The 27,153-nt window shown below is 42.7% G+C and overlaps 2 protein-coding genes across 3 annotated transcripts in view; one reads left to right on the top strand and one right to left on the bottom strand.

The window, feature by feature from the left end:
* Positions 1-27,153, top strand: part of LOC147999092 (uncharacterized) — a 127,081-nt gene that overhangs the window by 45,575 nt on the left and 54,353 nt on the right. The window contains exons 2-4 of one of the 2 annotated variants that reach the window (XM_087596090.1): positions 10,934-11,092; positions 26,718-26,805; positions 26,912-27,075. In XM_087596090.1, the coding sequence (XP_087452216.1) occupies positions 27,048-27,075 (28 nt within the window). In that variant the 5' untranslated portion in view covers positions 10,934-11,092; positions 26,718-26,805; positions 26,912-27,047. Of the gene's footprint in view, positions 1-10,933; positions 11,093-13,948; positions 14,024-26,717; positions 26,806-26,911; positions 27,076-27,153 lie in introns of both variants that reach the window. The other variant, XM_087596091.1, reaches the window with a different exon arrangement.
* LOC147999093 (disks large homolog 5-like) lies at positions 1,330-23,564 on the bottom strand. Its single transcript, XM_087595401.1, has 6 exons — positions 23,379-23,564; positions 5,893-5,998; positions 4,667-4,826; positions 3,331-3,474; positions 2,537-2,699; positions 1,330-1,822 (listed from the first exon to the last, which is right to left on the bottom strand). Exons 1-6 carry the CDS (start codon positions 23,562-23,564, stop codon positions 1,793-1,795), a joined length of 789 nt encoding a protein of 262 aa, XP_087451527.1. The 3' UTR covers positions 1,330-1,792.

The following is a 27,153-nucleotide window of genomic DNA, read 5'->3' as shown; positions in this document are numbered from 1 at the left end:
CCCAATATTCCCTCTTTGCCTGGGTCCCTGCAACTGTGTCCAGTTCTGCCTGCTTCCCTGCCTCCCCACTTCCATTTTCCAAATGGCCACATTGACACATGGGTTTCTGGGTCTCCCACTCCTCGGATGCTGGGAACAGGTTCCTTCTTTGCTGTTTGAATGGTTGTCCTAACACTGGAGGACCTTGCTTCAAGTAGTGGCAGTCAAACCTGGTGCTGATCGTGTCAGATCTGTCCAGGCTGTCTGTGTGACTGTGGCAATGCGCCTCTGTTTTGGCTGAGTGTTATTTACCTCGCTCATGGCCATGTGATAACCAGACCATGAGCATGTTCATTGTTTGGAAAGAAGGGTGTGGAGGACATATGCTCCTCATCCTAGCATTAGTGGAAAAAAGACATAGGTAGATGATGCATTCTAGACCATCCTGGGCTATAGAAACTCTGCCTCGAAGAATGCAGGTGGAGCAGGGCTGGGGTTCAGTAGGTTGCCTAGCAGCCTACCACATTGAGCAGGCACTGCTCAACCACCTGTACATACACATCTCCTGAGATCTCTCTCCTAAATGGGAGGTGATCGTGTCCACCTAGTACAGCACATGCCCTGGAAGGACAAAAGCTGCCTACAGGAGCTGTGGTGATGACTCCCAGGTTAGAGCATCTGCTGCTCTCTCAGAAGAACCATATGGTCCCTAACAATCATCTACAATGGGGAATGCTATACCCTCTTTTGGATCATGAGGGAAATGTACTCAGGAGTGGCCCAGACATACATTTGAAAAAAAAAAGATCCATTGAGTTACATGATAAAAATAAATATAATCAGCAACAATAAAAAACACAGCATATGAATGATCAAGTGAAACAGCACCTATAAAAACCTATTTCCCAAAATGACGTTGATGGTCATTATCTTTGTGGTTTAATAATAATGCTGTATTGTAAGAAAAACTGAGGCACATGGTTCTCCATTAGGATTATTCTATATTCCTTTGTGTAAGTTGTCATTTTTTTCTGCAGCTCTACAGGCATGAGTGTGTGTTACTCAATATCTGGTGCACACAGTCAATAAGGAATGTGTGTTGTAGACTGATATAGACTAGGATGAGCAGAACACATGACAGCATGGATACAGTATGTCAGTGATTACATCATAAAGTGTGTGTCCATAAAAAAAGTCACATTATCCACACAAAAGACACTATCACCCTGTGTACCCCTTGGTGGCTTTGAATTCACTGGATCATGCAAAGATCCATATCCAGCTGTCAGTTCTAAGTCTACAGGAGGGGAAAGGACCCTTGAATAAGATGGTCTTAAGAGTCAAGAGTTACAAATCAATTTTTATTCATAAGGAATACAATTTACAAAAAATAGGCATAAAATGAACAACTAAAATGGTATAAAAAATGAAAAATAGTAACAAGAATATATAACTATGAAATAACAAAAAGAAAACTTCAATGAAAATCATAACCAAAAACATTTCTTAACAGCATTTTCTTAATGAACATTTAGAAACACAGTTGTAGTGCTGTTTCTCCTCTAGGACGTGAGATGTCAAGGCAGTCCCCTTAGTTGTCTCTCAAATGGTGTTGTCGGTATGAGAAGGGAGAAATACCTCAATGAGACAGGCTGGCATACGGATACATAAATTTAGGGTCTCTATACATTGAGGCAATTAACTGAGAAGAAGAATATTCCCCCAAAAAGTCTTTGACTGTGAGGATTGTCGTCACAGGGAACTCCTGAGAGAGAAACTCATTCCTCAGGGGGCTGTCTTCCTGGGATCCGTCCTATGCCATGTCTCGTGCAGTTCCTGAGACCTGGGAGGAGAAGGCAGCTATTAAGACACTGATTTGGTGGGGACATGCATACCAGCTGTCAAGTTGCTGCCTTCTGTCCCCTCAGCTGCATTGGACAGACAGCACTGATCTTTTCACTGAAAACATTGCTGATATCTCTGCAGGCTGGGAACATCACCAGCAACCCTCACAGTACTGTGGGAGAACAAGCTGCTCCTCAGACTCTACCAGTGCAAACCAAGAATGGGGAAATGGGGAGAGACCTAATTGGGGTGAAGGAAGAAAGGAGAAGACCACATGATACCCAGATCAAAGCCAATGACCAGGACTCATTTGCCATTTGCACTTGGTTCTTATCCCTACAAGGTGCTTCCAACCATCACATGACCCCTGTATGACCTTTGTCACACGACCAAGAACTCGTTCAAAACTCTTCATAGCATCCAATCTGTGATAGGGAGATGCAGTCATGTGATATGTTATTCCTCTGTCACCATTTCTGGACTGCAGTTTCAAAAAGGGCAGAGAAGTATAATTGCCCATAATTCAGTTTCTGAAGAGTGGTTAACATCCCAGAATACTTGTGCATAGACAGAGCAATGAATAACTCTATCACATGAGGTGGGTGACTGACTGGGTGTGGGGAGATTAGAAAGATGATAGGGGAAACAAAGATGTATCCAATAGGCAAATGGTATCAGACATTGTTAATCTGACTCAGCTGCTTGTTCCTACCAAATTTTGCTGGGTCTGGAGGTTGCTGGTCTTCTCCTGTTCGTCTTCATCATTCGGGTTCAACTCAAACAAATATCGCTGTAACTCCTTGCTCTCATGCTTCAATGTGACCAACTTCTTCTTCATACATGCCTGGTCCATCAGGAGCCAGCTGTGCAGGTTGCTGGAAACACACTCTGCATAGTAAGATCCTGAAGCCTCTTCCTCCCATTCCAACTGCCAAATCCCACAAACTCCACCAGGACCCAGATACCCATAAAGACTTCATAGAATACATCTCCATATATGTAAGGCTGCTGCACAAACAGCAAACGGCCAATCCAGGGAAGAATAAATTGTTTCTGTGACCCAAGCACGAATAAGAGTCCATGTCTGTCCAAAAGAACAAGAGATCTACAACTATCCATGAAAGCCCAATGCATCGGGACAGCATCAATTAGTAGGCAGTAAACAACCACAAGAGGACAGTAGAACCAAGGGAGGTCATGCTAACCATGTGGTCCACACATTGAGCTTTGTTAAACCTGGTATGACCCTAGAGCCGCAGGTTGGCCTAATAACACTCTGATGCCTGAATCAGTGTAGTTCTATCCAGAGCCTTCTAAAGATGCATAGACACTGTGGTGATAACTGACAGTCCCTTATGGAACTGAATCTGAGTCCAAAAGACCCACGGCACAGTGATATTTAAACAGCAGAAGAGATGGACCCAGAGCTGCAGACCCTCCGGTCCAGAACAAAGAGAGGCAGACATGGCCATTCCACAATGATGGGCCCTTCTGACCAGTACTTACCGATAGAAGTTAATCTCCTTCTTGAGCTCCTGAAATTTCTCACGATGTTCAATGTTCTTTGTGTCTAAGTTGTGCAGTAATGACATGACCTCTTTCTCCTTTATCTTCAAGTTTTCATAAAATGGATTTGGCCTGAAGTAGGGGCTGGCCCCAGGAAGATAGAACCCAATGAACATCGAGGTTTAGGATTATATGAACTCAGGCTGTGTCCTGTACTACCAAAGCCCTGGAAGGACACTTTCTGAATTCTACATATTTGGATCTTCTTCAGCTTCAGAAACTTGGAATTGTGTGCCCAGGACAACAGAAGCTAAGCACCCAGATAAAGGGTTCCCTGGCTCACTTTTTTCAATCAGGAGGGCTGGATCTGCATTCAAACCTGTTATGCTCTCAAGAGCCTAGGCCACAGCTCTTACACTAACACACACACACACACACACACACACACACACACACACACACATCCAGAAACCTCTGATTTCATTTTTCCTGTTTTGACAAGTGGAATGCTACAAGCCGAATAACTAATATTCTAGAGGCAGACAGTACACATAATTCTGGAGATGAGACCAGATATTGCCACTAACTTATAATCTGCCCAAGGCATACAAATGTATAGACAAATGTGACCACACAGGCAAAGAACTGTACTGTTGAAAGTGGGGCTTCCAAAATAAAGCACTTACACCTCCATGAAACTATTATACAGGTAAATCCTGAGGTCAAAAAACAGACCCCTAAATTCCAAGTGTGCAGGGACATAGAAACATATATAAGTTGTGCATATGCATGCAGACCTGTGCACACCCAGACACACAAACTGGGACACACCCACAAGAAAAGAAAAGTAAACAGACTCAGAGAATGAGAAAGAGAGACAAATATGGAAAGAGCACAATGAGAATCAGTAGAAATGCATGCACCATTACTTTCTCAGAGTGTAAGGCACACAGACAAGAAGGACCAGGCCAGAGTCTCAGGACTTCTAGTTAAGCATTGATATGAACACTGTGGGACCTGTCACCTAAGGCTGCTGCCAGGAGATGATAGCATTCAGTCACCTTCCTAGCAAGTACAAACACTCTCCACAAACTCACAGCACCTAGTACCTTGCAAAGCTACCACCTGTCAAGGGCTTTCCAATTGTACACTGGGAACTCATGCTCCAGTGACTTTATCCCTGAAATCTTCACTCAGATCACAAGTTCAGATTTTCAACAGGCGGAATCAGAGAGTCCATTTCCAATCTCACTCCTCAGTAAGGGTCAGGTTCTGAATCTCCTCTCTATGGGAGATGAGGTTTAGAACAAGGTCGTTTGTTTGGAGCAATGCATACCTCTTGCTCACGGATCCACCTGTCACATAAAGGAGGCGATCTGTCAGCTCATTTCTCTCCTTGGTAGTTAGCTCCAGTTCTCTGTTCAGCCTCTCCTCATCCTCGTTGGCCTGCACCTTGTTTAGGACATTTTCAGGGGATGACGTCTGTCTGCAGGCCTCTGTAGGTAGAAGAACACAAGTGAACCCGCATGGGGCGAATGCATAGAGCATACACAGACCACAGTGAGGTCCAAACAGGAGAACATGCTTGGAAGCCAGTGTCACTGCAAGGAGTTTGGTCTATATGTAAGAGGCCTCCTAAGTGGATCACAGTTCCCCCACTACTATATAGAGACCAAGAGATGTAAGCAGCCAGGTGTTCCCTATGCCCGCCCACACAGGCTTACAAGTACCAGAGAGATGCCTTCTCCAGGATTATTATCAGGTACGCAGGCTACAACCTGGTTTCAGGACCCTCACCCCTCTGGTTTCAGAAGTCAGATCATCAGTTCAGCATCCACAATGACTTGATTGGTCAGGGATACTCAGATATCCTACACTGTTACTCTAGTCCAATAACTTTGCATTAAAAAGACATGTAGGGGGAGGACATCGTCAACAGACTTATTAATTCCCCCTACTGAAATGACAAATGCCCCAGAAGTGCCAGTAGGTTACAGGCTCTTTCTCTACCTGCCCCATATAGTTTGGCTACTGTAGAAAAATATCTGCCACACAGAACCTCTAATGTATGAAGGTAAGATTGGCCCCGTCAGCCAGAGGTAGTCAGAGGAGTTCTAAGAATATAAGGTCATGGCCAGGAGCACAATTCTCTCCCTCTTACTACTGTCAGATAGTCACTGAATTTAAAGAAGCAATGAAAGTGAAGTACATTGATGCCCTGTTTAATTCAGAAAAGTTATACCCTCCATGACTCCTGTTGGTGTTATTATATCAATTTAACATACCGAATGCACTGTAAAAGTAAAGACTAGAAGTTCACCCAATAATAGCATAGGCATTGCCATATCCTCCATGTGGTTATGGAGAAACTAATGATGTGAAAACCTTGACTTTCAGGAATTGTCATAATCAAGGGATTCAATATCTGTGGAGATTTCCAGTGGTTGTGGCCCATTACTAAAAAGGCCAGCGGAAGACCCCCACACACACCCCTGACAGGAAGCTCAACATACACTGCCCAGAACTTACTCCACATTCTCCATGTCCTGTGTCCATCATTACCTTTAGGTTTCATTTGCGTCACTCTAGACTCTTCTCTATCAACACCAACTCTCCCAAAGCACCTACAAAGACGGGCAAACATGTCTGTGGATATATCCTTTGGACACTAAGAGAAAAAGTAGGGAATTGGTTGTCACAACGATACTGGTGACATCACAGGGATTCCAAGGTCTCTCTAGGAGACAATAGAATGTCCACGAAGGGTCGGCTGATGTCACGGAGAACAGACTTTGCCTCCCTGCTAATGTTCTCCCTGTACTGAGAAAAAGCTGATGGACCCTTTTCAGGGGACTTCCCTGTGGCATAGCCATTGAGCACCACATGCTTCCAAAGTCAAATTTGGCTCTAGGCTTGATTGGAAAAACCTAAGTCATTGCTATGTATCTAAATGAGTGCTTCCTCCCCAATCCCTGCACAGAAATGTTTCATCCTACCTCAAATTCTCCTCAGTCAGCAATATTACCCATTAAAGATTACTGAGAAATCACACCAGTTCCTATAAGTAGCCAAAGAGGTCTCCTGTCTCATCATGTGCAGGCGCATGAAATCACACCCAGAAATAGCCTGTCGGGTAGGTTGCAATGTGGGTGTGTGTTATAGGTACAACCTGAAGCTTTGTGCTTAACATTTGACAGTTGCCACCAGATTCCTTAGGAGAAAGAATTGCATTCATTATGGTCCTGGCAACAATGTGGTGAGCTGTTAGCAGAGGAAACTGAAATATTGGATCCACCAGTGAATGCACCCTCAGGCTGAGTGTGGGGCTCTCCTCTTTGCACTTAAGTTACCAAAGTAGGAATGCTTACAAGCCTCTCTAAGCTATAACGTGTGATTTCATCTGAAAAATAAAATAGTCAGCAGATGTGGGGGGGGGATGCAGCCAAAGGAGTAGGACAAGCCTAGAGACATAACTCAGTGGACAGAGTAAGAAACAAGCATCTTTACTCCTGTTTCATGGATCACCCCACAAAACACAAAAGCATCTATCGTACTAAAAAAAAACAGTTATTTTATTGAATGCATACACTAATACTGTTTACAGTATTAGTGGCAAAGCTCAGATTTTGGGGGCAGATCCATGACTTGAACTATCTTCTTGACAACATATAAAGCAATAAATAAATAAATAAATAAATAAATAAATAAATAAATAATAAGAAAAAAACAGAAAAATAAGAAACACAAAAAGCACAAGCCTCTCATGTGAAGTTACAGAAGAGTGGTCCAGTGGTCACTTCTGACCAGGCCATTTTAGCTATGACAGTGCATAGTGACCCTTAATTTGATGGGTCCTATATAAAGCTTTGTGCAATATTGTCATTTTAACAAACCTCATCCATAACATACATAACGACACAGGATATGATTGCCATGTCCTTGCTGTGTATCAAGTTATTTTTCTGTGTCCTTGATTGTCAGGCATATTACAGCAACAATCTGAGATGGCTGGTAGACTTTGAAGAAAGTGGATATGAAAGATCCCTGTTTGATATCAGTACAGCCAGTTCTTAAGTATGAGAATCTTTTAAGCTGGCCCTCGCTTAGGCCCTAGACGTTAGACAATAGACCAGAAAGTACAGAAAGCACATTCCCACCCACTCTCTAGGAAGCTACCCGACCATAAGAACAGAGGGTATAGAACATATTTACTGCAGGGCAATTACAAGACAGGAAACATCTCTGGGAAGCTGACTGACCACTATAGAAGTGAGATGTCCTGGGTACTGAATGCAGCTGTGCTATAGGCTGACATCGCTATAGCCTTGTCCTGGGAACTCCAGAAGAGAAACACCTGCCAAGACAGATATCCTTGGTCCTTGTCCTGGAAACCCCAGGATAAGAAAACATATATCAAGTCAGACGTCCTTCATACTGAAATAGCTACATTGATGTGGTTAAGGCCTTATCCCAGGATGAGAAACATCTGCCTAGTTATCCTTGGCACCGAAATAGCTGAGCTAATGAAACTGTGTGATCGTAAATGACTGTTTAAGCTGTACATTTCTGTTGTTCGAGGCTCCTCACATCCCTCCTGCGTGTGGACCATGTCGAGCCCCAGTGCATTGGTGTCCCAAAGTAAACCTCTTGTTTTTACATCAAGACTGAGTCCTGTGTGTTCATGGGGTGGTGATTGTCCTCAGGACTGGAGCGAGAGTCTCCTCTCTCTGAGGGTCTTTCAGATAAAGCTATAGTTGTGGGTTACACACCTCAATTCTCATTGGCTAATGCTGTCCTCACAGTCCTTGGAAGCCCCTTTGTAAGACTACCTGTTGGAAAGAAGAAGCAGCTTTATTTGAGCTCATAGTGAACCTGACAAGCAACGTAGAGAACAAGATGGGGTAATTGAGAACCTGTCTAAAACCAGCACAGAAACCCACCCTTCATTCAAAGCATCATCTACCAATTCTTGAATTTTTACCATTCTCTGCCAACCAGTCTTTCATTCAGGAAAGGTAGAAAAAAACTGGAAATGATCTTTCTATTCTAAGGACCTTGATCTGTCTTTCCTTAGGTCCACGTTAAGAACAAATGAAATGGGTATCACCATCTGAACAACTTAGTATCACCTACTCAGCATTTCTAGCCTAATACTGTGCCTATGGAAATCTCAAGCTTCCCTGAGTGTTGCTGCCCCAGCAAGAAGAATGAAGAACTGAGGTCAAACCCCAGCGAACCTTTCAAGGGGTTAGAAGAAAGCCATCAGAGATACTGCACTTCTTTGTCCTTAGATTAAATCAAGATGATACAACGTGAATCTATTGGGCTATTCAACGATACATCTTCCTCACAACCCCACCTATCTGAGTTCATTGCTTGGCAGAATTCATGCCCCACCATCCTAGATATTTCTTGATTCATTGCTGCCAAGGGCCAGGTTTCCTGAGTTTTTTTTTTTTTTTTTTTTTTTTTGTTCTATTTTTCGGAGCTGGGGATCGAACCCAGGGCCTTGCGCTTCCTAGGCAAGCGCTCTACCACTGAGCTAAATCCCCAACCCCGTGTAGTCAATCATAGTTGCCCTCTGTAAGAAATGACAAATATCTATAATAACTGACCACACTGTACTTGTGTATACAAGTACAGTAGTGGAAAATTCAGCATAACTGAGGAGTGGGAAATCACCACTGTGTCCTGGCCTTTCTCTGCCCATATCACAGCTCACAGGCAGCTGGGGCAAACCTTGAGTTCCTCTGTAGAAACAGAGTGATGTTGAATGGACACTGAGCAGGCAGAGCAACACAGCTGAGGCAACTCAATTCCAGCAAGAAATGCATTATGTGTTTCCCATCTTAACAGCTCCTTTTGAGGACTTGTCCCCACACCAAGCTTAAACACAGCAATTTTCATACATGCCCGCCTGCTGTTTCATATTGTCGCTGTAATACGCCTCCACATCATAGATTTCAAAAAAGAAAGAAAATAAACCTGACACTGAGAAGGGTGATGCTTGTCAACATCTATTGTGTTGGGGGCCCAGGTATGGTCACAAATAACCAGGACACAGGGGATGCAAAGCAAAGGCAGATGCAACTGCAGCTTATTAACCCTTATATAGGCATGAATATGGATTACCTCACTTTCCCTTTTGGCAAGATATAATAAGATCGTTATTCCCATGATACCAGGAACGACTGAGGCAAGACTAGGCAAAGAAGTGAGACTAAGCAAAGGCTTCTCCTTAAAATATCTGTATAGCAAATCACCCCTCTTCCTAGTATCACAATATACTTGTCATAACCCAGAGAGCATGAGAGCCGCTTCCACAAAATGGGACATAGTACAACATAGTGTAAGGTAAAGTGAGAAAAACATTTTCTTCTCAAGGGCAGCGTTCCAGCCCCTGCTTGCATCTCTCAGCCGTCTTTCCTTGATCCTGTCTGGGAAGTGTCTCTCAGTGACTCCACAATTTCTCTCTTTGTCCTTTTGTTTTGAAAGTAACCCTTTCTATAACACAGCTAAATGTCCTTGAAGGGGTTTAATCATGCAAAATAAAGCAATATAATATATAATGTATGCAACCTTTAATGAGTGTATCTATTTTCTTAGGGGTATTATTCAGATACCTTCCCAGATCTGGATTTAACTTTGGTAATTGTTATCTGTCTACAAAATCAACAATATCGAATAAATATTCCAGTTTTCTGGCGTAAAGTCCTCGGGAGTAAGAACTAATGATTTTGGTATTTGCTCGGTGTCTATTGTTATGTCTCTCATTTCATTTCTGATTTTTAATTCATGTATTGTCTCTCTTGTGCATTGTTAGTTTGAGGAAGGGATTGTCTCTCTTGTGGATCTTCTCAAAAAAAAAAAAAAGAGGAAGAAAAGACAGCTCTTGCTTTCCTTGACTTTGTATTTTTCTCTTTGTTTCTAAAGGCTTGATTTCAACCCTGAGTTTATTTCCTTTCATCAGATCCTACCAGACTCTCTATGGGATGAGGCTTTGCCTCACTTGGTAACAGCAGCATGGAATAAATGAAGCTTCTGCTGATCTCTGTTGTGGTGTTGCACATCACAATCTCACCGAAAACCATGCATAGACTGGTTTTAGGCTCTATTAAAGCAGCCCAGTATTTCAGTGTTACCTGCAAGGTGCCATGGAACGGTAGTAACATAATTCTGCATGCACATCGACAGGTTTCTCCACGGTCTTCTGGGTCATTTGATAATAATTTATAGTGAGTTCATGGATGAACACACACACACACATACACACACACATACACACACACTTTACTGACATGGTGCATATTCTTTGCACACCAAAAATAAAGTGAGCGTTACTGAAAATGCACCAATAATGGAATCGATGGATGGAGCTGTGGGGAAGGTGGGGCTTAGAGTTACTTAAAAGACCTGATGCAGATTCGCAGATTCTCCTTCTATTGGAGGAGAAACTTGATAGACAATGTGGTTCTTTATTTTCTTTCTCTAGAGCACACAGGACTAGGGTGGCAGCGAGGGCTTTGAGCATGTTTGGCAAGTACTGTAGCACTGAATTAAATCCTAGGGCTGGAACCCTATTAATCATCTACAACAATTACAGGGCAGGCTGGATGACGACACTCAGCTGACAATGTGGACATCTCAAGACAGTCACTGGACAATGGCTGACACACTTGTCTGAAGACTGGAAATGTTTCTCGATCTTGGAGAGGAAAGAAGGACCCTCCAACTACACTGTCCTCTAAGGAAGTTTATTCAGGTGAGGGATGACAGGGACTGTTTTGTCTCACGTCACACATGTCAGTAGAAAATATCCTAGGTATTGGATGGCGCTGTTAGCATTAACAGAACAAAGCCCATAGTGTTGGGAAGGATAATAAATTATGAGTAGGATTAGAAAACCCCAAGCCTCTTCCAGGTTCTAGGAGAGCAAAAAAAAAATACCATGAAATACAGCATTAATGTGATAGTTGGTTAAATCTAGTTACTAGTTTCTATTGTGATACCTATTGTCAGTGCCTGCGCCGACAGTGTGTGAATATCGGGTGTAGGTTTGTGGGGGTGAAAGAAAACACGTACACGGGTCACCCTTTTTAGCGAGTGCCACCAAGGCTTTACTGAGATCTCCTTATATACCAGAGGCAAAAGCAGTGGAAAAACAACAAGGCAGGTGAAAATCCCCAACCAGGAAAATAGGACAAGTCTGTGTGGTGAAAGTTCCAGCCCAATCAGGGGCATAAACAGCTTCATAAAAACAAGAAGCAGGAAAGCTCAGTGGGGAGGAAGGGTGCCATGGAAAATCCCAGCCCCAAATCAGGGGCTAAGAGCAGCTTCAAAGGTGTAAACAATTTCTTGCTATAGCAGGCTGAAAGGCTCAGCGAGGGGGGAGGGAAACACCAAGGTAGGGCCCAACAGGAGCCTTCACTGGTGGCTCTAATGTTTCACTTTCCTCTGCCAACTGGCCTCCACACTGTTTCTAGCACCATAATGATTTCAAGTCTTCCTTATAAGGAATTTTGTGGCAACCCTTGAATGCTAAGCACAAGGCTTCATGAGTGTTCCCCTAACACACACCCATGTTGCAACCTTCCAGGCAGGCTATTTCTTGATGTGATTTCAAGCAGCTGTACATAATAAGACAGGAGAACATTTTGACTGCATATTCAAACTGGTATTATTTCTCAGGAATTTTTAATGGCTAATATTCGTGAAGGAGGATAATTTGAGTTAGGATGAGACATTTTTGGGCAGGATTTGGAAGGAAACATTCATTTAGATGCATAGGAATTACTAAGGTTTTTATAATCAAGCCTTGAAGTAAATTTGGCTTTGGAAGCAGGAGGTGCTCAGTGGCTCTGCCCCGGGAAAGTCTCCTGGAAAGGGCACCTCAGCTTATGCTCAGTACAGGGAGAACATTAGCAGGGAGGCAAAGTCTGCTCCCCATGACATCTGCTGTCCCTTCTTGGACATTCTATTGTCTCCTAGAGAGTTCTGGCATCCTCTGCTATGTCACCAGTGTTGTAGTGACAACCAGTGCCCTAGTTTCTCTCAGTCCGAGTCTGGCAGATACATCCTAAGACATGTTTTCCAGTCTTAGAAGTGTTTTGGGAGGGGGGATGTTGATTGTGGAGAGACTAGGGTGAAGGAGTCTGACCTTTCGTCTCACAGAAATGATGGACAAAGAAAGTGGTTCTGGGGAATGTGGAGTAAGTTCTGGGCAGTGTCTTTTGAGCTTTCTGTGGAGGCGGGGGGGAGGAATAGTGGGGGTCCTGCAAGCTTAAGCTGACCTTTCTAGCAATTGGCCACAACAACTGGAGCATCTGCAAAGGAATTGAATTTCCATGAATATCACAATTCCTGAAAGTCATGGATTTCAGAACATTAATTTTCCCATCCCCAAAGAAAGGATATGGTAAGGCCAATGCTACTATTCTGTGAACTTCTGGCCTTTACTTTTAAAGTTGATTTGTGGCTTGTTTTTTGTTTGTTTATTTATTTATTTAGTTGGTAATATTATTTATTGCCTAAGTCAAATATCTGGGTTACATCCTGGGACCCATTTGACAGAAGGAGAGAAATGGCTCCTAAAAGTTGTTTGGTCATGTGCTGCACACACACACACACACACACACACACACACACACACACACACACTCACACAGACACTCATACTCATACTCACACTCATACGCATACAAACTTTTACGCAATAGTAATTTTTCTTAGAGTCTGATATAATTGGTTCTAATACAAGGACAGCCTGAGTGTAGTTACTATATAATTAAATAGTACTCATGCTCTCAGGCAAAGAATTTAAAGTTTATAGGTACCTAATAAACTCGCATTGGGACATATAAAGAACATTTAAATGTTCAGCAGAAATACAAAGAACAACTAATTTAATTTGTTAAAAGTGAAAGCTTATACAATTCTGAAGGTTTTTATGCTGGTTTTATTATACATGTAATTATGAAAAGAAAACATATATACTTGATCAATGAAATGAGGAAGATTGATTTAATGAACATAAAAATGGATGGTACTTCAAAATTTCCATGATTACATATTAACTATTTAATTCCCTCCACAAGAGCAAGAAACGGACATTATTATTTATGCAACATTACAGATACATAAACCGAGAAAATATTGTTTGGCCTGATTTTCTGAGCTTCCTTAAAGATATAGTTAATTGACAGAGCTGTGCTTTAAAATTAGGGTCCATATTCTTCTGTTTTAAATGTGTGACACTTTTCTCTTTTTTTCTCCATCTTTATTAAATGGGTATTTCTTATTTACATTTCAATTGTTATTACCTTTCTGGGTTTCCAGGCAAACATCCCCCTAACCCCCCCTCCCCTTCCCCTCCTCATCCTCCTCCCATTACCCCCCCCCAACAATCCCTTTCACTGGGGGTTCACTCTTGGCAGGACCAAGGGCTTCCCTTTTATTTCTAGTGGGTGCTTCTCTCCCTGCTCCATGGGAAGTGGATGGGGCGAAGGCCCGGGCCTGAGGTGAGTTGGAACTGGGGAAAGGCATAGGGCCTCCTAGGTGAGAATGCCAAACCACCACTGATGCTGCAGCCACCATGGAGAAGCCCTTGTTCCTGATGCAGGGAGGAGAGTCTGGTGCCCACAAGATGGCTGAAGGGGAGCTGAGAGTGGACAGCTTCATCACCCGCCTGCTGGAGGTATGAGGATATCGTCCGGGAAAAATTGTGCAGATGACTGGAGCAGAAGTCCGAGGGCTGTGTATCACGTCTCCTGAAATCTTTCTTAGCCAGCCAACAGCTGTGAACACAGGTTTCTTTTGGAGAGCAGGCCTGTGCAGGCCCAGAACCTAGCTGGGACAGTTCAAGCTACCCTTTTTCCATGGCCAATCTCAGATCATATTCAGAAAGTATTTCTTGGGCTAAAGAGATGGCTTAGTGGTTAAGAGCACTGACAGCTCTTCCAGAGGTCCTGAGTTCAAATCCCAACAACCACATGGTGGCTCACAACCATCTGTAATGAGATATGATGCCCTCTTCTGGTGTGTCTGAAGACAGTCACGGTGTACTTGTATATAATAAATAAATAAATAAATAAATAAATAAATAAATCTTTAAAAAAAAGAGTATTTCTTCCAGGTGATGGATTTCCAATTTATGGAATTGAACTAACTTATTGATGGTGGAAGTGACACAGAGAGTTAAAGTACAGAAGGAATAATCCAGAATGTCCAGCAACAGTTGCTGTCACACCAGGCCTTTTAAAAGCTCAGCTGCTAGAGAAGCAATGTAGTCTTTGGTTATTCTCAAGCTTAGGTCTTCTAGTCATTATAAGCTGACCATGACACAAAAAGAGTCATCTATATCAAAATAGAGAATAGTAACTAGATTCACACCACACAATCACATTACTACTGTGCTTGAGGTTCTCATTTAATATCTAAGAACCTGGAAGAGGCCTGGGTCTTGCTACACATACTCATAATTTATGTCCCCATTGTCAGCTGAGATTCTTCATGCAGCCTGGGGTCAAGGAGGACATCCCACGAAGCACAAAACACCCATCTCAGATAAACATGTATGGTTTATTGAATCCAAAACATCCATGATTTCAGGACACACTTAAATGTTGAAACCTAAGGATAATAGATAGAGAAGAGAATTAAGATTTCTAGTTCATAGATCCAGTAAACACCTTCAACAAATCATAGCAGCAAACTTCCATAAGGTAAAGAAAGAAAAGGCCATAAAGATACAACAAGCCTACAGAACATCAAACTAATTGGACCAGAAAAATTCCTCCATTCACATAATAATTAAAACGCTAAATGCACAGATCAAGAAAGAACATTAAAAGGGGTAAGGTATAAATATCTAGTAACAAATAAATTCAGACGTATCTGAATTACACCAGACTTCTCAACAGTGATTCTAAAAGTCAGAAAATCTTGGTAGATGTAATGCAGACACAGGCTCCTATAGCCAGCATAATCCTCAATCACCATAAAAGGAGGAACCAGGATATTTCATGACAAAACCAAATTTAAACAATTCTTTTCTCTAAGAAAGCACAACTGAGGCTAATAGGAGGAAAACTCCAAGACAATGAACTAAACTATACCCAAGAAAAACCAAGAAATTAATCTTCTCTCAATAATTTAAAAAAAGAGAAGCACACAAACATAATTTCACCTATAACCAGAAAAAGAAGAGAATGCAGCAAACATTGGCTTTAATATCTGAACAGATCTTCTTTCCCTAATCCCCAAGCTCCCAGGGGCCATACTGCCAGCCAAACTGTATGCAAGGATGCTCTATGGTTCAAGGTGAGGCCTGTAGCCCCACCAAAGGCAGATCCTAGAGGTGTGAGGTGGGGATGGATATTTGTGGGTGCAGGAGCACTGTCACATAGGCAAAGCTGAGCAGAAACGGGATGTAAGGTTTGATGAGGGGAGTCTGGAAAGCAGGACAACAGTTGAAATGTAAATAAATAAAATAACCGATTAATAAAAAATAGCCAAAAATAAAATAACAAGTAAAAAGGTAAATGAAAATTAAACCAAACCAACCAAACAAACAAACAAAAATCCCTGTAGTGGATTGGCCTAATTCTGCTTGTATTTTAATGCTAATTTGTGGAACTCAGGACTGGTTAACCCCAAATAACTGACCCTGTTCCCAGTTAACTGTGATTATAAAGAAGCCAACAGCCAACAGCTGCACAGCAGAGAGATGGGGGAGGGGAGCTTTGAGGGCTTTGCTAGAGAGGATCATGAGGAGGGAAGAAGGAAGAAGAAGCTGCCATAGAATAAAGGAAGAACGTGTGTGATGGAGAGGAGAGAGGAAGAGGACAGCAGCCATGGGTTAAGGGAGAGGAGAGCCTGGTCCTGAGGGCTGTCCAAGTGGAACAAAGAGCAGCCAAGATGCTACACAGCCTGTAAGAGTTAGCGTTATTGTTTGGAAAGTAGATCTGGTACCATGGAGGGCAGGCAGCTGCACAGCTACTGTGCTGACTAATGCACACTAAAAATAAATTTAACACAATATGAGTAACCAGTAAGACAGCTCTGTAGAGGATCCTAAAAGGAATACTTTAGTTTGAAGGGAAGGACAAAATACCAGAGAACACAGGGGATAAATTAATAAAACTAGGAAATTTAATCAAAGAAGACTGTGAAAACCACAAAAATTAACAAAATGACAAAATTTAATACACAGGTTTAAATAATATTTACATATCACTAAACTCAATATCTAGGGTGGTGGGGCATGAATTCTGCCATGATCTGAACTCAGAAAGGTGGGGTTGGGAGAAACATGTCTGGATAAATAGTCCACCCACATTGTGTCAATGTGATTTAATCTAAGGACAAAGAAGTGGAGCATCTCTCATGGCTTTCTTCTAACCCCTTGAAAGGATCACTGGGGTGTGACCTCAGTACTTCATACTTCTTGCTGGGTCAGCGAAACTCAGGGAAGCTTGAGATTCTCATAGCACAGTATTAGGCTAGATATACTGAGTAGATGATACTAAGTTGTTCAGATGGTGATACCCATTTGCATGTGTTCTTAATGTGGACCTAAGGAAAGAGAGATCAAGGTCCTTAGAATAGAAGGAACATTCCCAGTCCTTTTCTACCATTCCAGACTGAAAGGCTGGTAGGGAGAAAGTGGTAAATAATAAAGAATTAATAGATGATGCTTTAAATGAAGGGTTGGTTTTTGTGCTGGTTTTAGACAGGGTCTCACGTATCCATGTTGCCCTCTCCCTGGCTGGCCCGGTTCACTTTGAAGTCAGTGCTTCCACTTTCCAATAGACAGTCTTACAAGAGGGGCCTCCGAGGTCTCTAGGACAGCATTAGCCATTGACAGTTGAGGTGTGCAACCCACAACTATAGTTTTAGCCACTTTGTTCCATGTCTACCAGCTATTTCAGATTGTTGCTGTTCTATGCCTGACAATCAAGGACACAGAAAAATAACCTGATAGAGAGCAAGGACATGGTGATCACATCCTTGCCTCTGCTGTATGTTCTGGATGAGGTTTGTTAAAATTCCAATATTGCAAAAAGCTTTATATAGGGCCCATCACATTAAGGGTCACTATGCACTGTTTCATCTAAAATGGCCTAATCAGAACTGACCGCCAGACAACACTTCCTGCGAAGTTCCTATGAGAAGCTTAAGTTTTTTGTGTTTTTTCTTCTTCCTTCCTCTCTTTCTTTCTTTCTTTCTTTCTTTCTTTCTTTCTTTCTTTCTTTCTTTCTTTCTTTCTTTATAGGTTTAGAGGAATGTATTTTGGGCCACGGATCTGCCCCTAGTATCTTAGCTATGGATGCGATCAATCAGTGTTAGTGTATGCATTCAATAAAATGTCCATTTTTGACTAAGGTAGATGCTTCTGTGTTTTGTGGGGTGACCCATTGTCAATGTCTAGTGAGTTGGGGCCCTGGGTATGGTCGCATACCCCAGGACACAGGGGATGCAGAGCAAAGGCAGAAGAAACTGCACGCAGTTGCGAGCTTTATTAATCCTTATTAAGCTAAGAATATGCATTACTACAATTTTCATTGTGTCAAGATACCATAAGATCATTATTCCCAGGATACCAGGAACAATGAGGGAAGATTAAACAAAGAAAGACGAATAAACGAAATCTTCTTCTAAAAATATTCATATAACAAATCACCTCTCATATTATAATCAAAATATACTCACCATTACCAAGAGAGCGTTAGAATCACTTCCACAGAAACGGGACACAGCAGAACATAATTTAAGGCCAAGTGAGAAAAACATTTTCTTCTCCAGGGCGGCATTCCAGCCCCTACTTGAATCTGTCACCAGGCCTTTCTTGACCCTGCCTGGGAGCTGCAATTCTATGTCTTAACAATTCCTCCTTTTTTCTTTTGTTTTAAAGTAACACTTTACATAACATAGCTAAAGGTCCTTGTAGGGGTTTAATCATGAAAAAATAAAGCAACATAATACATAATGTACATAAGATTATGGCAAAACTAGCTCCTCCCATGCTATGGAAAATCCTTTGAAGCCAAGCCTTGGGATCTAATCCTGTCAATTGAACAGCCAATAATTTCGCTATTTCCATAGGGGTAGTATCTTCTAGCTGTTTACCAAAAGACATTCGAACATCATATTTCAAGGCATTAATTACTTTTGAAGCACTTTCATTAACCTCTAAATAGGCTTGAATTAACTTCCAATCATGTTCTGTGTCATTATCCATATATTTACTAACAGAAAAGTAGTAGGATTTCATCATGATAAGCAATATAAGCCGGATAACTGGCATTGGCCGCAGCAGAAGAAACCATGAGTAAAACACACATTGCTAAGAGTAAGTGCTCAGCAGTAAAGGACTTTCCTGAAGGAGACAAAATTATTCCTTTAGTGCTTAATCGCTTCACCTGACCCCACATAGGTAATAGGGTTGTCACTGCACGGATCCTTATCCATTGTTGTTTGTGGACACTAAGAGAAGCCAGGGCCTCAGTAATGGAGGACACCTCCTCATCTCCTGAGAACATCCATCAGGAGAAAATGTAGCTGGTTTAACTGGATTCCTTTGAGGGTAGGGAGCAGTTCTTATCATTCTGTGCTTGGATCCATCTCCTGGGTAACCAGAATAGTCTCCCATCCTGTAATGAGACAAAACGCTCTCCCCTATATACAATGATGTCCCTTCCTGCCATTCAGCATCCCGGGCAATTTTTATCCATACTGTCTGTTCCATGCCTTCTGGGGGGAAGTTCAACAAAGTGTCTATCGGCTCATGATATAACTTCACCTTGTGGTAAATTAAGAAAATTAATAACGTATAATGCTTGTGCCAATATAGCTCTGGGACTGGTCTGCAAACTCCATTTAGGTTGCATAAGGCCATCTCTTTTCCCCCTTTTTAATTTTATAATTTGTCATTTCAGGGTATGGTGAATTCTTTTAACAAAAGCTTGTCCTTGTGTATTGTGTTCTGTACCAGTAATATGTACAATATGATATCGTTGACAAAATTGTTTATATTGATAAGAAATATATGTTGGTCCATTATCAATTTTAATTTTAGAAGGCAGTCCCATAACAGCAAAAGTTTCCAATAGATGCTGTATAACATGAGCAGTGCGTACTCCTGGCAATGGTGTAGCCCACACAAATTTTGAAAAATTATCTATGCTTACATCTATATGTGAAAGGCGACCAAACTCAGAAATATGGGTTATATCGATCTGACACGATGTATTAAGTTGCATCCTTCTGGGATTAATTTGAGATGGAACACATTTTATACGTGAAGACTGACACATAGGACAATTAGCAATAATTTGTTTGGCTTGAGAATAGGGAAGCTTATATTTAATATGTAAATATCCTGTATTGGCATGATTATGACTGTGTTCTTCTGGGGTAGCAAATGCCACTAATTAATTTACCATATGATTGCCAAGTGTTAAAGATTCTGGAAATTTTGAATGTGATCTAGTATGTGTAATGAATATTCTAGAGTTTCATAATAACAATAGTCCTTTAATATGTGAGAATAACATTTAATATCGGCTTAGATGTAGAAACAACAGCAGTCGCAATATTCTGTACTACTCCTACAACATAAGCGGACTCAGCTATAATATTTTTACATCATGAGTAAAATCCTGGAATACATTAATTACAGCTAATAATTCATTTTGTTGTACTGACCCAAAAGAAGATTCTTGTCCCCAAAATTAATCTTTGGTCCAATAAGCCATCTTGGTGTTAGAGCCATTTGTAAACACAGTAAAGGCTGATGGTAATGGATCAACAGATATTAGTGTATTTATCAAATTTTTTTTTGTTTTTTAAAGCAATCCCACAATTTACTATGGGGAGGATGAAATTCAATATTTCCAGTGTAAGAAATCATGGCTAATTGAAAAACCTCAGACATCTGCATTAAATATTCCCCTTTATCTTTGCTTAATGGGAAAACAATAGCAGCACAATCATATCCCCACAGAGTAACAGGTCTTTGTATGCCTTGCTGAATAATTAAAGAAATTTGTTCCTCATAATTTGTTAATGTTTGATTAAAGTTTTATTTAATATAAACCCATTCTAAAGGCAACTCATCCTGAGCGAAAGTGCCTGTAGGATATTCAAGAGTATTTAAACATATAATTTAATAACTCTATCTGGATCAATACATGCCAAATATGCATCTTTCCATTTTCAGAAAAGATACCCTTGCATGCCTTCATATAAGCATTAATATCCCCAGTTTCCTTTATAGGTAATAATGCTCTTTTGTACTCTTCATTAGCATTTTCAAAAGCAAGCATTTGCAGCAGTTGTCCTCCAGCTTCCTCTCCTACCATTGTTCTTTCCAATGTTAATTTTAATATACCTAAAAACTTAATACATGGTTCATAGAAAGCTACTACATTTTTCAACCAACCGGTATCATCCTTTATAATAAGTCGGTTGGGCCACACCTTGAATCGATGCTGGCCTTATTATAGGCAAAGAAAAAGCAGGTGAATTTGTCATCATCATCGTGTGAATCTAATGGTCAACATGCCATCCTCGGGAAACAACTTAGAAAAACCTGCTTCAGGCAGTGGTGCAGAGGGCAAAACTTTTACTTTCGTTTTGTCTTAATGAAGCTCTAGCTTCTTGTTCTGTATTCGTTATTACCCTGTCTGCATTCATGGCCTTGAACACAGTAAAAATTACAGCCCAAAGAGACCAGAAATTGGAATCTTTTTGCCCTGCCTAACAGCCTTTTTCACCTTAACTTTCACTTTGACCCAGATATCAGAATCCCTGGAACCCTCGTCAGGGAACCATGGAGTTTACTCTTGCTGTCTCTAAACACTTTTCTAAACCAGACTGATAGACATGAATTCCCTGTACTCTTAAAGATGCTTAAGCATAGCGAGATGAAGAGAAGATTTATCTTGTCCCATTTCCTTGTAATAAAATGTACTTACCTTATCTGACTGTCCAGACTTACCTTCAGGGACCCTGTTCCAGTGCCATAGGTCGACGTCTAGGGTGTTGGGAGCCCTGTGTCCGGTTGCATTCCTTTCTGTGTTTCCCGATGCTCAGTGGCCATGCCACTCCAGCATGCTTTGAAATGAACCAGTCCGCAAACACCACCACAACCACCACCACCACCACCACCACCACCACCACCACCACCACCACCACCGCTACCACCACCACCACCACCACCACCAGCACCACCACCAATTTGGTTTTGTAAATAAAGTTTTATTGACATCGCCATACTCAGCATTTACATCCTGTTCAGTGCTGCTTCTGGCTGCAGCTGCAGGGCTTAGGAGCCACAGAGCCCTTTAGACTCCCAGAGCTGAGAGCATTGACCTTTTGCCTTGTTTGTGAAAGAGGTGACTGACCCCTGTGCTCGAGGTGGCCTTTCCGTGCCCCTTAACCCATAGCATACGTCTCTGTGCCATCCTCTCCCTTTGCTGTGGTGTGCACTTCCTGGTACATTTCTGTTAGCTCTTGACATTTCCAGAGCATTGGGTCTTGCAAATTGAATTTGCATGGCACCAGGAATAGACCTGATAGCAGGGTGTGGGACACTCCCTATGGGGACCCTGCCCAGGGGCATAAGCTTACTTTTCCAGTCAACTCCCTGAACAGTGAGCCTTTGTGGGACAAGGTACTTCAGGACATGACTTGACCTCTCTGCAGTGCACCCAATCCCTGCTTGGCTCAGATGTCCCCCAGAGAGGTTATGTGAGTGTCCCCAGTAGAGGCAGCACTCTGTGTGGTGGCATTGACATGGCATCCAGGAAAGTCAAAACCAGAAAGGCATGTCGGGCAGTTGGAAGCAGATGTCTGCGTCCATGGGGAGAAGGATGGACTAGACACTCCTGCAGGGGGTGAGCTGAGAAGCACTTCCTTGGCTTTTTCACAACCATACATCCTGCATGCCATGCTGTGTACCCATGCTGAGCTGAAGCCCCAGGCTTTGAGTCTCCCACAGCTGCTGTGTCCTGGGGCCAGAGTAGGATTAAGCACACTTCAGCAGGAGAAAGTTGAAAACCCTGGTTGCGGGGTGGGGATGGCACAGTCATAACACTCCTGCACATGAGGCCCCTGACTTAGAGCCTTATAGCAGCTGTGACAAGCCAGCTCTGGTGACACTCATCTGCAATCTCAGCCCATGGGGGGTAGAGGCAGTAGGATCAGTTGTTTAATTATCCTTGGCTACACGGCAAGTTCGAGGCCAGCCTGGGCAACTTTGTCTATGAAAATAAGACAAAATGAGGTCTTGACTCTGAGCATCACAGTCTGTACCTGGCACAGTTGCCCCACCCAGGTAAGAAACCCCTCTGTCCAGAGGCCATAACTGCAGGAGACCCCTGGCCAAGTGTCTATACAGCGCCCTGTTTGACTGGACTGTGCTGAGGACCAACCACGCTCTCCTCAACAGGAAGGACATGGGAGAGGCTGTTTCTGTGAGATTCCGGGCCCTGAGACGGCCAAGAATAAACCCTGTCCTTGGGAAAAGCCATGGAGACTAGGAACCCAGGGGATCTCTGCAAACACCAGGGCTGGCAGAGGACTCTGATCCTCTACAGCAGCTGCTCTCAATCTGTGGGTTCTACATCAGCGCTCCTGCACACCAGACATTTACATTACAGTTCCTCACAGTAACAAAGTTACACTCATGAAGTAGCTCTCCAGTAAGTTTATGTTGGGATGACAACGACATGAGGAACTGAAATAAAGAGTCACAGTGTTAGGAAGGGTAAGAACCGCCATTCTATAGGAACCCAGGCATCTGCACTCGGTGTCTGGAAGTGTGATAGGCTAGACTTCACCCTCAACGATGCCAGCATGTGGGCACCAAGCCCAGGTTCCACCCCAATGCTTCCTGGATATGTGCAGGCCTGGTTCCATCAAGAAGTAATAAAGGGACCCTTGGCAAAAAACACTGGGTACCAAACTGGTCAGGAAAACACACCCCCTTAGCTGCAACTCCTCTCAGGAGGGCTAGTCTTTCCAGGAGACCCCGGCTATAACCACACCTTGTCTCCCAGTGCTTGCCCATTGGTGTCTTGGCCATTTTCAGATTTGAGGACTTTGAACAGAATAGCTTCCAGCAGATTTGCAACAATGAATCCAACAAGTAGTTGCAGTTCTACTTCATCCAGAGCACCTTCAAGCTGGAGCAAGTGAGAGTGGACACCTATTCCCCAGCCCAGCCCAGCCATCACCCTGAATGTCAGCTGTGTCCCTCAGTATCAGCAGGATGGGGCTTGGGCACCGTAGGTTCCCCAGGACCTAAAGCTATGTCCTTGAACTCAGTGCCATGCTCAGCCCTTCCAGCCTCTTTCAACCCTTCTGGATGCTCAACTGCTCCTGCAGCAAGGCAGCAGTGTGCACATTCTGTCAAGTCGTTTGTGTGTGTGTCTACAGGAGGTCAGAGCCTGTCCCCTCTGTTCATTTCTTTTGTTGTATTTGCCTTTCTGAGGAGGCAGGACCCACAGGTATGGGAGGCAGCCACATGCATATTCTGCAGCCATGTCTGATTCCTCTGAGCCTCAGTCCCACTTACACACCTACCCTCCAACCTCCCCACTCCATGTCACCCCTGGGGCTCTGTAAACCTTCCTGCTTTCTGTCTTTATATAACTGGTGACACTGCAGCCCTCAGTGGTGTCATACAGTGTTAGTTTGTCTTTGCACTGCCTGGAGGTCTGACTTAGGAGAATGGCTACCATTCTCATTCCTGTTCAAGGGTCAGAATCTGAATTCTATGTAAGGCTGAATAATATTCCATCACATGGCTGGACCATGTTGAATTTACACAGTCACCTATGGATCTTATATTTTGGCTTGTAAACACACACATATAAGACTCAAGTGACACCCAAGTGGAGAATTGCTGGAGTCCTCCATGGCTTTCTGAACCGTCTGATAGACCATCCTGTACACAGTGTATAGGGCACCATCTACTGATAGCTCACACAGCATGAGAAGATTAGGGAGGGTTAACCTGGCTTCTCTGTCTCCTACTTTCTGCCACAATAGCCCTAGCATCTTTCTGTATTGCAGTGAATGTTTAGAACCCAGGAGGATTCCAGCTTCCTTGCTCAAATATAGCAAGTTCCTCCTTGCCTGCTTTGAGACTGAGTCTCATGCAGCCCAGGCTGTCTCTGATCTCACCGTTAGTTAAGATGGCCATGAACTCCTGGTTCTCATGCCTCAGACGTCTCTGAGTGCTAGGTGACAGGTATGCACCACTCTTAAGTCCTGCCACTGGGACAAGAATGAGCAGAGCCAGCTCTGAAGCACACACTTTGCTGGTGTCAGTGATGACTGACTTATGTTTCCTGTCTTCCTTGCCCATGGCCCTTCTCCTTGGTGCATGCCATCCTTCCTCCCTGTGACTCATGGGGACACCAAGCCTGAGGATGTTAGGAAGAAGTTGACTTACTTCACTGGGTTGGAGGCTGTTAGGTTCCTGCGTCAGTAGGTGAGATTCAAGCTAGAAGGTTTGTGGCATGAGAAACGGGAACAGAACTGGAATGGCAGGAACAATCGTCGCCTGGCTCTGAGAAGACCAGGTGGGCAGAAACTCATCGTTGGGCAGGTAGTGAGCTCAAGACCAGGCTGGGCATTGCTCAGCACATGTGAACAGGTGTGCTTACATGGACATGTGTTTCCCCCACATGGTCACCACTTATCCAGGCACGGTGAATACTCCAAGGAGCTTTTTATGTTTTAACATTGTGTGTGTTTGTGTGTCCATACATACATATACACACATACATTCGTACATATACACGAATACACGTACATGAAAACACATGCATATACATGACTATACACATTCATGCTCACACACACATATATACACACCTACATGCATACACACATGCACACACACACATACACACACATACACACATTCATGCATACACACATACACATATACATACACACATACACACACATACAATACATATACACACATACAAATACACCTATACACACATATAGACAGACATATACACACATATACATATACATATATACGTATACACATACATGCATACACACATTCATAACCACACGTACATACAGACATATACATATATACTCACATACATGTAAGCACATGAGTGGAAGCCAGAGGACAGCTTGGCCCTTGGTTCTCTCCTTTTTACCACGTGGGTCCTGGGGATTGAGTCAAGCTCATCAGACTTGACAGCAAGTCCCTTTAACTGTAGAGCCCTCTCACATTGGCTGCCAGTTGCCTCTTTCCACAAATTCTATCCATGGTGGGATGTTTAGAGTTGTTATTCTCATGATTCCTTCAGCAATAGCGCAGACATCATTTACACTGCATTAGGAGTTATAATTCATGTAGATGTCAGGAGAGCTGGAGGCGTGGATCAAGAAGAGAGCCCACTTTCAATGTCATTATGTGGTATTGCCTTAGGCCCTTTTATACACTCCCCTGGCTTTGTTGAGTATATATTTGAGGGCTCTCTATGACTGTGCAAAGAAGTAAGAGATAGGGCTGGGCCACAAAATAGGAAAGTACTTGTTCATCCAAAAACAAAAACAAAAAACAAACAAAGAAACAAACAAAAATAGCTCTAGGGTTAAATATTGGTGCTAGTGCTGAACTACACAGCCAGAAGGTATTTTTCTAAGTAAATAACACAATATTGGGGATGACAATATGATCAAATATCCTACAACATAAGTTTGCAATGTTACCTACATTTTATAAATCAAGTCTGACCACCGTTTTGGTTGTTTCCAATCATGTCTGAGTGCATCATCACGGGAATCCCAAGGAAAATCAGAAATGGGTTGTTGAAGCTGTTGCACAGGGCCAGTATAGACCTAAATACCACAGAGGAAACCTTGATTCTTATCTCAAGGGATCATTCACCATCCCTCTTGTCACATAACTTATGACAAGACGTCACCTTTCCTAAACTTAGCCTTTTTCCCAAGTGCTGCAGAAGGGAAGACCTGGTGCAAAGGGGTCTGGATTCAAACCACAGGACACTGAATTCATTTAAATAGGTGTAGTTTATTAATGCACACACCAATACAGTTCAACCAGAGCAACAGCTCACAACTGTGTACTGGACATTGCTAGGCCCTGCTCATTGCAAGATCCACATGGGCTCATGCACAAGTGCTGGAAATGCTTCGGTCTATGGCCCTGACTCAGGCCATTTTACACATAATTGTTCCTATTTTCCTTGAATCTATTGGATCCTATGTGAAGAATACACTTGGGGAACTTGTTAAGATTAACAAACCTCATAACATACAGAACATAACAGGGTATGTGACCAGCACCACACAGTTCAACGTCAGAGTTTTTTGTTCTTTGTTAGTGTTTTTCTTGGCATCCATGATGTGGAGGCATATTACAGAACAATAGGAAAGAGCTGGCTGCTGTGTAACAAATTCGCTGCTATTAAGGTAGGTATGGGGGCAAGACCTCAGCAGTAGCCCTTAAGATGGGAAGGAGATGATGTGTTTGATAACTGAAAGGAGCTGCCTCAGCTGTGTTTCTCTGCTTGCTCAGTGCCCATTCAACATCACTCTGTCCCTGAAGAGGAACTCAAGGTCTGCCCCCTGCTGCCTGTGAGCCAGGAAGAGGCACAGAAAGGCAAGGCCACAGCACTGGTTTCCAATCCCTCAGTAATGCTGGATTTCCAATAATGTACTTGTATACACAAATACAGTGTGGTAAGTTGCAATAGATACTAATCATTTCTCACAAAGGGCAGCAGTTGATTGACTACAACTAATTCTATTAAAAAAAAG

This window comes from Rattus norvegicus, chromosome 19 (assembly GCF_021556685.1).
Source record: "Rattus norvegicus strain SHRSP/BbbUtx chromosome 19, alternate assembly SHRSP_T2T, whole genome shotgun sequence".
NCBI classification, from domain to species: Eukaryota; Metazoa; Chordata; class Mammalia; order Rodentia; family Muridae; genus Rattus; species Rattus norvegicus.
This window is presented reverse-complemented; position numbering and strand designations above follow the sequence as displayed.

Bases quoted from the DNA above. Each gene is read 5' to 3' on its own strand.
- LOC147999093 (XM_087595401.1), bottom strand. From the start codon at position 23,564: ATGGCTGGGCTGGGCTGGGGAATAGGTGTCCACTCTCACTTGCTCCAG. The intron at 3,475-4,666 runs GTATGCATTGCT...TCCTGGGGCCAG, and splicing joins GGTGGATCCGTGAGCAAGAG to CCCCTACTTCAGGCCAAATC. The intron at 1,823-2,536 runs GTAGGAACAAGC...TTCTCCTCCCAG, and splicing joins TCCAGACCCAGCAAAATTTG to GTCTCAGGAACTGCACGAGA.